We start from the raw sequence: 11,622 nt of genomic DNA, 5'->3' as shown, positions 1-11,622 counted from the left end.
TTATGGTTGTTGAAATGATTGCTGATTGCAGTAAAATTTTTAGCGATGCCATTGTGCACAGGCTCACGTTGCATTTCCATTATCAGATTTTTTTGCCTTTGCACCATACTCAGACTATCAGAACCTGTGGCAAAGTCTGGGTCAGACTGTGCTATCATCCACGTGATGCAGAGTAGGTTTGTTGGAGGAGACACTGTGGTGGATACAGTGGCAAAACACGTTAATACTGCATTTTGGCATTGTGTAACTTAAACTCCACAGGACACATTCCTTTCACATCTCAGAATTATCCTATAGATAAGCTATAAGGCGCTGGAATAACTGCATTGGACTGTCTTGGTTGCACTGACTTTAAGGCTGCCCTCAGTCTTCATAATCAGCGGAAAAGTGGGCACGCATGAGGTTATTAAGCAGCAAAAGATGTCCTTTATAAATCCTCAATAAAATTAACAAAAACACTTCTCCAACTGGATGGACTGGATGGACACTGGCGCTCTTTTGCGAAGCCTTTTCTTTTTTTTTTTTTTTTTTAAACTATCAACAGCTTCTGCAACACTGAACCTTTGAACCAAGGAACACAAACTTAACTCATCTTGTAAATAAACACCTACACATCACTTTTTTTCAGAACGACAACATCACATCTCATATATGAAACCCACAGCAGTGGCAGAGTGGTCTTGTGGCTGCAGAGATACTGGATGTGACCTACAAAGTATCTATGAGTGGGACACCGGGTTCCCTCCCTTCACCATCAGCTGCAAGTGTGCCTGAACTTGTAGGCTCCCAGTGGGTTCTGGAGCTATGGAGATGAATGAGTGGTGACATTATTATCAATACATCCAATTACGCACGGGTAGACAACGAAGTGTAGAGTCAGTGTAATCCATTGGGTGTGAACGGTGACATCCTGTCAAGACTGATGTCTGCTTCGCAGTCCTCCAAATCACAAACCGAGTCGGTAGCGTTTTCGTTGTTGTGAGAAAACTGCGAAATCCTGTCGAAAGTCTCTTCATGTTCAATACATTCGACCACGTTGGGAATCATGTTCATATAGGCGTTCGCAATTTCCTTATGGATGAGGGTATCTTGATTATAAGACACCAGCTCGTTGCTGATATTAACAGTCTCCACCGGTGTGTTGGAGCAGAAATTGCGGCAGCCCAGGAGGCTGGCGAAGGCCTTCCGGAACTCAGCGTTGAAGGCGTATATGATGGGATTTAGGGAGGAGTTGGTCCACCCAAACCACACGAAAACGTCAAAAGTCGTTTCGCTTACGCACGGCAGACCCGCGTCCCGGTCCGTTGCAGGCTTGTCGCAGAACGGGACCATGCAATTTAGAACAAAGAAAGGTAACCAGCAACACACGAAGACGCCCATAATCACCGAAAGAGTTTTAAACACCTTGGTTTCCCGTTTAATCGACGTTTTCAGTGTGTTGTGGTGTTGGCACTCTATTCTGTTGCTCCTACAACTTTGCGCGTGTTCTGCTGCCCTTTCCAGGGAGGCTATTCTTCTAATCTGTATTTGTGCTATCCGATATATTCTAGTGTATGTTACAATCATAATTGCTACGGGGATATAAAAACTTATCAACGAGGAGGATATAGCATACTCTCTGCTCAGGCTTGAATCGCAGTTCTCCTCTATCTGTCGACTTGCGGAAGAGTTGTGCGCTCCGGCCAAGTCGTCAGCGCTGGCTTTGTGCCAGTTCAGCTGGACGGGTATGAATGAAATGAGCACAGACAGCGTCCAGGTGATGCTAATCATAACAAAGGCAACTCGCTGGGTCATTTTCCTCTCGTAGCGGAATGGGCTTGAAATGGCCCAGTATCTATCCACGCTGATGATGCAAAGGTTCAGGATGGAAGCGGTGGAACACATAATATCAAAAGCGACCCAGATATTGCAGAAAGTGCCAAATGGCCAATATCCTGCGACTTCTGCCACTGCTTTCCATGGCATCACCAGCACGGCCACGAATAAATCCGACAAAGCCAGAGAGACGATAAAAATGTTGGTAACTTTGGTCCGCAAGTGCCGAAAGCGCAGCACCGCAGAGCAAACCAAGATGTTCCCCAGCAGAGTCCAGAGGATGAGCAGGGAGAGCAAACAGCCCGTCACAGTGCGCACCAGCATGTCCTTCCCCAAGTCGCTTGTTACCTCCGTTTCGGTTGTGTTCCACATGACCTCTCCAAGGGGTGCCGGCACAGAGTCGATCCCCTGCACCGATGAGAGATACTTTGCTGGGTTCTCCATTTGCCCTCCTCAAGTAAAACTGCAGTCCATCGCTCCTTGCGCAGAGACAGGCTCGGTTATCAGCCAGTCACGGTATTGTCCTAAATGACCGGCGAGGCTACCAGCCTGAGTGCAAAACAGAAGGAAAGAGAGAAGTGAGCGCGTTAAAAATGAGCCGAGCGACGTGCCAGGTGCGCTGAGGGGCTGAAACGCTGCGCGCAATGTCGAGTGCATGTTGCAACCTTGTGGGTCCCGTCTGACCTAGCTGCTGCTGTTGTGAATCTCTCATCCCAAGCTATCCCGAGCGCGGTGTGGGTGTGGAGAGAGTTCCTGCTGCCTGTCTCACACACACACACACACACACACACACACACACACACACACACACACACACACACACACACACACACACACACACACACACACACACACACACACACACACACACACACCAACCAGGGTTAGTCGCATTTACTCTCACGCCTTCTTGTGCGCAACGTTACGCACATCAATGCGCTGTGTTAGGGTCGGTGAGGGAGGAAGTTTTGAATAGTGTGGAGGTTTTCACTGATTAATTTTCTAAACGTTTTACAAACTCCAAATCAGACAACTGTTTTTCTTTTCTTCACGGGAAGATATGGGCGGTGGAAGTCTTTACACATACTTGACATCATGCCAGACTGCAGTAAAGTGAGAGACAAGATGAGGTTGAAGTGCAAGCATTTGTTCCGTGCATGCATTCACAATTAGTTGCTTGTAGACACGCCCAATGAGTTTACATTTAATCAAGACGAGGCGGTACATTAAGTAAAAATGACCGTGACCTGCAGTCTGTCGTAATGGCGCTTATAGAGCTGTCCATGGTTCTGAAAAGGCAAACAGCCTGAGGCGTGCAATGCATTCACAGTCCCTTCAGTGAGCAGAGGCATTTGTCCATGTATCTTAATCGAATTGCTGTGTTATTTATTGAACCATCGACGCTTGATTGGGTGAAAGAATGAATGAATAGATTGATAGATGAGTGAGGTTAAAATTTCATTTAGCAGTCATAATGCAGTGAGTATTGAAACATATATCAGCCAAAAGCCCTCGTTGTGTTTTTCTGCAGGCCGATATACAGAGACTGTTGACACTGTTTAAACAATGAGACAAAAATAATGATAAATTCATAACATCGGTTTTGTTTTTCGTTGGGGTTTTTTTTCAGTTTCTTGAAGAAAAAAAAAGTAGCACAAACAAGTCTGTTGTTTGCCCTCTAATCACCGCAGACTGAAGGTCACAGCTCATCAGAGTTGTCTGAACAGGTGAGTCACATTTGCACTTGCAGCTTGCGCGTGAAGCTCTCCACGCGTCGTGGTGCGCCAGGCTGCACAGCAGCAGCAGAAGCGCCGTTTCCGGCTTTGAAACGTCACGGATATTTTTAGACGTGTCCGCGTGCCTGTCAAATCGTTGTGACACGACGATAAAATAATCTCCTGACGCCCGATGCCAAACTCTCTGGAGTGGACGAAGCCGTAATCTGTGGATGTCGTGCCGGGAGGCAACCTGTGTGTGTGTGTGTGTGTGTGTGTGTGTGTGTGTGTGTGTGTGTGTGTGTGTGTGTGTGTGTGTGTGTGTGTGTGTGTGTGTGTGTGTCCGTCCCACACTGCTTAAGGCTGCTGCTCTACACACACATGCCACATGAGAGGTCACCACAGCAGGGGAATTAACACATCAGGAAGTTGGATTCCAGCTGGAGTGTTTCGGGAAAATGGTCACAACATATGATCAATGATTAATTAGAATTCACTCAATTGGAAAAAAAAAAAAAACCTCCATACACACACATAGTTTTGAAGTGTAGTGGCTCTGTGAAGTTTAGGGCGTTATTCAATGAAATCCAAGGTTTGTATTTTCAAAATAGTTGTTTTATGACAATAATAAGCACTTTCTTTCCATTCACCTGCAGTTTGTGTTGCAGCGAGTTTTCAGGACTGTCTGTAACCGTGAACACGTAGCGCCACCCTGTGGTTTACCAATCTGCTGCAGTTGATTCAGCAATGCAGTGCCCCAGCAGCCAACACAAAGACTGATTTGAGCAGGTGTTGAAAAAAATGTGTTTTATTGCAATAAGCAAAAGATACACGTATCACAAATGTACATGTTATTTTTTACCAGCACCATTTCATTGGAATTTCACAAAATCATGTCACAGTGTATTGATGGTATTGATCAGCTAAACAGTATTTACAAAGAGAATCTGGATATTGCAACAAGGATTTGACCACAACTTGGCACATATTGAGAACACATACTGAGGATAGCACCAGGTAGAGAACCTGTTCGACGTCTTACTCAAATTATGTTTATATGTTATAGACTTGTACAGTACAGCTACGTATTTGTGCTTGGCATTGAAACGAAGAATCAACTAAAGTCAATATGATAGTATTTGCTGCAGGTCCATCAGGTGTAAACATCTGCCTGTAGTATGGCGGAGCTGTGGTCATCAATAGCAAATCCTGCTATTCACTAACACAGTCTACATTGTTGGAGTAATCTTGGAAAAGTCCTAATCCAAGATTGTGTTAGCATACATAAATCTCAGTCAAGACTGGAAACGTGTTTTTTTGCCAAGTTACGTTACCTTAAAGTCAATATAGAGCCAAACACAGTGCTTCCAAGCAGACTCATTCTGAGCTCTCTGAGACAATAGAGAAGCATAGTGAAGTGAAGCATACTGATGGACAGTGATGAACCTTGAGTGACTCTGGGAGTCATTTTCTGAGAACGAAAGTCCAACTCATAAAGACATTTTAATAAGTAGTGCTAAAGTCGTCGTTAGTCTTGAAGCTCAGATGCTTTAATACTGTACCACTAAACTATGTGAACTACTAGGGCAAGTAAATGAGAAACTTATCCATATAGGGTGTGTGCATTTCAGTTATAGACGCAATATGGGTCAAGTGATACATCAATGTACATGTGGCTTTGTTAAATACAGTACTAGTGTATTTAGATATTGAAGTTAACTGGCGTTTCAGTGGCTTCACTGTAGCATTTTCAGATATGAAAATCAAGTTTGTAGTCTAATCTATACTCCCAGTCACTAATCTGTAATCGTACAAAATGTGCATCTCAGCGTATAAATCTCTAATGTACATAGTCTCTCAAGTAAAAATCTACTGAAATGTGATTAGAGAACAAAAAGTACAAAGGGCACTTTCTAATTAAAACCTGAAGCCAAGGAATCTTTTTATCACTGTCTTTAAAAAGCCTCATGTTATAGAAGGTTTTTCTTCAAGGAACTCAGGCCAACAGCTGCCTCTTCCTCTGTAATCGCCTGACCGAGGGACCTACATTTGGTTTGTCTCCACGGCTTGTCTTCAAGTCTGCTGAAGTGTGACCCAGACTGCCTCCTGAACGGTTGACCTGCGCCATGAGACTCTGTCGGGAGCCTGTGGTGACAAGTGTTCCTTTGCACGTTATCTGGCACTGTCATCCTTCTGCTGATCCGTCAGGCTCGGCGAAACACTTCGAAGAGAGAGGCAACTGAGTGCATGCGGTAAAAAAGGTTCAAAGGAATGGCGAAATTGAGAACTGTGGTCCATATGCTGAAACCGAATGTCTCCTGTTCCAGCCCGTTGTCATATTGTGGCCTGCAGCCAAAAGCCGGGAGGATCCAAAGCTGAAATAAAGGAAAAAGGTAATTTAATTATAAAACCTTGAGTCAATGAACTTTTGGCCACCTGGGGGCACCGTAACAAATTGTAAAGCTTTACAATTGACTATATGAAGCTGTTGCCTCTAAAACCAACAACCTGGGTACAATTTTAAAGCGATCACAAGTTTTAATTCTCTCCACAAGACAATATCCAAGTTTACTTTATTTTGCTTTCTTTGGCCAAATTCTCCAAAACAGTCCCCAGCAGCCAGCAGCTATGTTTGTATTACCGTTGTGTACTAGTGTGACAGTTGGTTTAAATAGATTTTCATTGTTTGGTACATTTAAATGCTGCCACAAAACGTAGAGACTGATCTGAAACTATACAGTAGTGGAGTCAAAACAGACATACAGACACAAAGCCTAAAAGGTATTCAAGTGTGTCAAAGAACTGAGAAAAATGTTGATTAATAAATGACACATAAGGATAAATAACAACAAATACTCACCGAAATGTTGCACATTATCAGTAAAACTGCTATGTTTTTCAGGATCTGCCTCTTTATATTTGGAGGCTCGGCCACTTTATTTCCCACAGGCAGCGGCACCTGTGAGTGTTTCCGTGGACACCGGTACACCTGGCCGCTCTCCTCCTGCTCGTTCTCCATGGTGACACAGGCTCTCTCAGGCGTCTCGTAGGCCCGGTTGATGATGCCATTGTACGGTGGAGCCAGAGAGGAGGTGACTGAGAAGATCTCTGGGGCAGCTGGTAGCTCTGGGTCCTCCCGTTCGCAGCCCTCCTGCTGGCGATACAGGGACTCTATGATGAAGAGATTTTGGACGTACTTCTCCAACACTGTGAGCAGGGAGTAGATAAGGTTGGTCCAGCGGTAGGGGGGGCTGTTGTGGCTGCTTAACACAGCCACTACACTGCACCAGGACATGAACCAGGATCCAACGGAGGATCCAAAAAGCAGCTCTGTGTCCAGCTGTCTCGACGGGTTCTTGGAGGTGTCCAGTGGCATGTGATTCGCTCGGTATATGACAAGACCTGAAGCACCGGCAAAGCACATTACCACCAGCATGACAATGCCGTAAATGTAGAACATTGAAATAGCTGATTGACGCATCTGGAGGGACTTCTCTACATGGGTAATGTAGACCACCAGTATCCCAATAGTGCTGGCAAGTGCAAGCAGACCCAGAATGGGGCCTAAAGTCAAGCCCTGGGTTTTGGTAACCAATCGTTTCCGGTTTGAAGAGAGGTCAATGTTGCGCCCAATGTTCTTCCACATGACAAAAAGCAAGGCAGAGACAAAGATATGGTACTCAATGTTGAATGGGTAGAGATAGTAGAGGCTGCTGGAGAACATGGAGCATGTGCTGGTGGTGCAGTTACAGGATGGCTCCGAGTGCTCTGTGAGAAAAAAAAATAAAGAAAACTGTAAAAATGCATGTGATTTATGAAAAGATACTTGTTCCTGGGGCAAATATTCAAAACACTGATCATCGAAATGTCAAGTAAGTTTCAAACACATGAAAGATGTGGTGTAGGCTAACACACTTGATCTAATCTTCTCATTGTTTCCTTTTCTTTAAAGAATGATTCCCAGCTGCAGATTAGATCAGTTGATCATTGACATCTTTTAGTAGTAACACGGTCTGACTTACACAATCCTCCCTGGAAACTCCTTCAGTACGTTGAGTCGACATTTGATTAACTTATACAAACTGAAGGTGGGATCGTTTGTCGAAGAACAAAAGGTATTTACAGAAGGTGGTGTGCAAACATGTCAACTATCCAGTCATTCACAAAAAAGCACAAATACTAACACAACCATGTCTCAAACAATAATAGTAGAAGTGGGTGGGAGTACAATGGACTTGGGTAGTGATAGCAGCAGCAGTTAGTCTTGTAACTGTTCAACATTAATGTGTTACTCCTAATATTAAACGAAAAACGTAAGTAAGTGACTGCTTCTTAAAAATGATATACTATGATTTTCAACCAATATGTACTTGTGCTACTCTTAGTTGTCTCAAGCAAATACTCACAATTTGTATTAACTGCACTGTTTTTTAAGTCACCTTAATGATAACTATATAAAATCCAAGTTTTACATTTCCTTTTAGGTGACGCCAAAAAATAAACTCCAATATAAAGTTTCATACTGCATTTTAGTGTGAAAATGTCCTAATCTGATTATACTTTCTGCACATTCATTGTATATATTGTCCTTTTTTCTTCTTTTTTTTTTACTGCTCGCAAGACTCACGATACCCAACACGCTGTGGTATACTGTTGCCATCGAGAGACCATCTCAGAAAAAAAAACTACCATGTGCCACCCCCCACCCCCCTCACCCCACCCCTCTTCCACTCCCCGAAAGGCCACCACTATGGTCCTGCACCCTTTAATTAAAAAGGGAACAACAGTCAGGGTGCAGCCAGCCTCACAGTCAGCCGGATATGAGGAGGAGCAGCCTTGCCCCCCAACCCTAGGCTTAGATGTATCAGTTACTGTAATTGCAGCACCCTTGGGACTAAGCAGCCTGGGGACAAAGCCGTCTGAGGTCAAGCGGGGGGTTGCCAAGGAGGGTGGTTGCGGCTGGTGTGGGGAAAAGGCCAGGGAGGGGGCCCGTGCTCCAGCGACACCGTGTTTCCTGAAATCTAATAGAGGGACGTTCGACACAAACAAGACCCGCTGGGCAGCCGGGCTCACCTCCCTCTCCTTCCTTTTTCTTTCATCCATTGAAGTGAGCTCTCAAGTGGACTATTGTGCCTTTCTTCCAGGTACAAGCCAGCAATCGACCCTTTGGCCCTTACCTATAGTGAGGTTTCCATAGCCCAAGGCAGAAAGTCTCCTCTTATGGTTGTTCAAGAAGTGCTCAGCCTCTGACATCACGCCGCTACACCATAGGAGGAGGTTGGTAAACACTGCATGGATTACACCAAATCTGAAGAAAACAAGAGTTTGAAAAAAAACCAAAAACTTTCATATCCAGTGAAGTGACAACCTGAGAAAATCTTCAGCTGTCTTGATTGCGTCATCTTTTAAATGTTGATTAGCCTAAAACTCTTACTTTCGGTGTTGTTAATCTAAATTACAAAACAGTGACAAATAATAATACATACCTTTCAAATGTCTCAAAGCTCTTAATGACATCTTTAATGTGAAACCAGAGAAAGTGCACCTGAACAAAAACACAAACACAAAAAACCCCACAAAAATGTTAACATTTTAAAAATGTCATTTATCCTGTTATCCTGTTTCATCATATGTTTTTAACCGTCTATTGGTGCCTACACTCAATGTCAGGACTGGATAGGACAATGATAGGATCATATGGTTGCAGTAGCAGCAACTCTGTGCTCGCCTTAACAACAAAGAGCACATTATTCAAAGACCTTAAGAGGTGCAGGGGAAAAAACAGACAAGGTTTCCAACACTGCTGAAAGATTATCACTTTATGGAAATTAAACTGGGGTTGTAAACTTACCTGTGCTATGGTGTGACTTGCATGGATGACAGGATATACCCCGAGCACAGCTGACACACAAGACTGATAGCCCACATAATACCCAATTCGGAAAGCGTCCATAATCAGTGAAAGGAGTGCGAGAAGAGTCAATCCACCTGGAGACGAAAAGGAACACATATTAGGTTAATAAATGTACTAATTACACACACTCAAAACATTGTTTTCAGTTCATCAAAGTTCAGGTATTCTTTATTTGTTAAAAACAAACATTGATCATAATAACATTTAGATTTTTTTTAGAAACAAATTCCAAACGCACGGGCAGGGAAAGTTGGCACATTTCACTCAGTAACTTCTCTAACTTTACAAACTCACCTCTTATCCAGCATGTGGTGGCGTGGACATCTTTCTCGGTGCGCGTGTTCTTCTGCCTCTCCCGCACCAGGATGTACCACATCATCCAGATGAGCTGGAGGATCATGAGACAGGTGGCGAAGGACAGCAGGTGTTCTTCCCTGACAGAGGGGTCATGATGCGCGATGGCCAGCATCAGCGCCGCCCCGATCAGCAGCAGGTTGGTCCCGTACTGCCCGCTGAGGATCTCCGCGTTCTTTCGCGGATAGTCCCCCGACAAACCCAGCTTTAGTTTAGTGAAAATCTTCTTGTCGTGCTCGGAGCTGGACGACGACGAGGAGCTGTGGCAATACTTGTTCAGGCACATGATATCCAAGCCGCCGTGTTCCACCATGGTGGGAGTCATGAGCAAAAAGCGCAGTGGAGAGAGGAGAGGGGAAGTCAAAGCTGTGCGCTATAAGTGCATTTGAGGGAGGCCAGGTGTGTAACCTGGTGCTACAAGGTGGGGATTCAGACGGAGAGGTGCCGTGCCAAACATGCATTCAATCTTCAAGGTCCGGCTCAGTGGTCATGCATAGTTTCAATGTCCAGCCTCGCCGAGGATGGGCTTGATAGATGCCATTCTCATCTTATAACCCTTGAAACTGAAATATCTGGTCCTGAAGCAGGTTCGCTGAGTCACTGAAAATAGGAGATTGCGTTTCAGTATTTGATGATCCCAAAGCCCCGTCCTCCTCTTGAAACTCCCATATGTTTCAAAGAAATAGCTGAGCTTGCTGTGCCAACCATTCACTGGCCAGAGAGGCAAAAACCCAAAGTGCGGAGTTATCCACAATGACAGACAGGGGAAAAAACCAAGAAGAAAAGGAAAAAAAACTGCTTAAATCCAAGTGTTCAGTGAAGCTGCCAGGCGCTCTTTCCAAGTCTGCTGAAATCCTCTCGGGGTGGCTATCGGGTGTTAATCGTACAAGCCCGGAGGAGTTGAAAGAGAAGATGACATTTCACAATCCTCCGATTTTCTTTACAAGCTGCCGGGAAGTGACCTGTTGTGACAGCGATTCACTTCCAAGTGCCACCGGCTAAAATTCCAATGTACACCACTTGTGCCTGCGCTGGAGTCATGCAGTTGGTGAAAAACGTTGCTTTCAAGTGGAGGAGAAAGGGGGGAAAAAGGTGAAGAATCAGATTTCAGTGGTCAAATTCACAATGGCTTTTTGTGCTTGGATGTCAAAGAGGCCATCGGAAGAGGCCGTGCGTTTAAATAAGCAGCATCAGTTTAATCCATGTTCAGCCAGGACACATGGACACAGACTGAGGCCTGGATTGGTGTGGTACTGTGGCCTTATAGTAAAGATAATTTGATCATTACCGTTTTGTGACGTCTCAAACCTCCTTTATTTAAATCACTTATTCAAATATGTCACAATACCGCCCATTCTACTTTAGCGAATTTCCAAAATTTCAAGCTCTTACACCAGCCCCTTTGTGTAAAATGTACCCAAACTAACAAGAGTTTCATCCGCTTCTTACATGTTGAAAGTTGTCAGAACATTTTAGTGAAGTTGATCGCAGCTCCTTTAACCTGTGTGTGTCCGGGACCCCGTGACGCGTACAACCGCGCGTAATTGCGCACATTAGCTCACTTGCCGCGTCCCTTTTTCTGTCGTTTATTCCATAACCTAGTGGATTAACAAAGTCCCGTCGACTGCTCGTACGTTTTGAAGCAGATTTAAATAGGATAAGAAAGCCCACTCGAACGTTTTGGGATTTGTTGACAGCAAAATCTGCTAAGACGAATTGCCTCAGATGGGAGATTTATTAATTTACCATAGTGACGATGTGAGGATTGGACTGACAATACCATCCGCTGAGTGGACTATCGCCTTCCTGATCAGAGATAATCGA

The 11,622-nt window shown here is 44.5% G+C and overlaps 2 protein-coding genes across 2 annotated transcripts in view; both read right to left on the bottom strand.

The window, feature by feature from the left end:
• The window catches only part of drd5a (dopamine receptor D5a), a 2,582-nt gene extending 58 nt beyond the window's left edge, over positions 1-2,524 (bottom strand). The window contains exon 1 of the mRNA XM_080462285.1: positions 1-2,524. This exon is cut by the window's left edge and continues 58 nt beyond it. Within this exon, the coding sequence (XP_080318411.1) occupies positions 877-2,259 (1,383 nt within the window). The 5' untranslated portion in view covers positions 2,260-2,524 and the 3' untranslated portion in view covers positions 1-876.
• Positions 2,525-4,324: 1,800 nt separating this feature from the next.
• otop1 (otopetrin 1) lies at positions 4,325-10,308 on the bottom strand. The gene is made up of 6 exons (XM_080460961.1): positions 9,739-10,308; positions 9,382-9,518; positions 9,017-9,075; positions 8,708-8,838; positions 6,391-7,298; positions 4,325-5,905 (listed from the first exon to the last, which is right to left on the bottom strand). The coding sequence occupies exons 1-6, from the start codon at positions 10,121-10,123 to the stop codon at positions 5,735-5,737; spliced, it is 1,791 nt and encodes a 596-aa protein (XP_080317087.1). The 5' UTR covers positions 10,124-10,308; the 3' UTR covers positions 4,325-5,734.
• Positions 10,309-11,622: the final 1,314 nt, after the last annotated feature.

This window comes from Lipophrys pholis (genome assembly GCF_963383615.2).
Source record: "Lipophrys pholis genome assembly, chromosome: 4".
NCBI lineage: Eukaryota > Metazoa > Chordata > Actinopteri > Blenniiformes > Blenniidae > Lipophrys > Lipophrys pholis.
The sequence above is the reverse complement of the archived record's forward strand: the minus strand, read 5'-3'. Positions and strand labels throughout refer to the sequence as shown.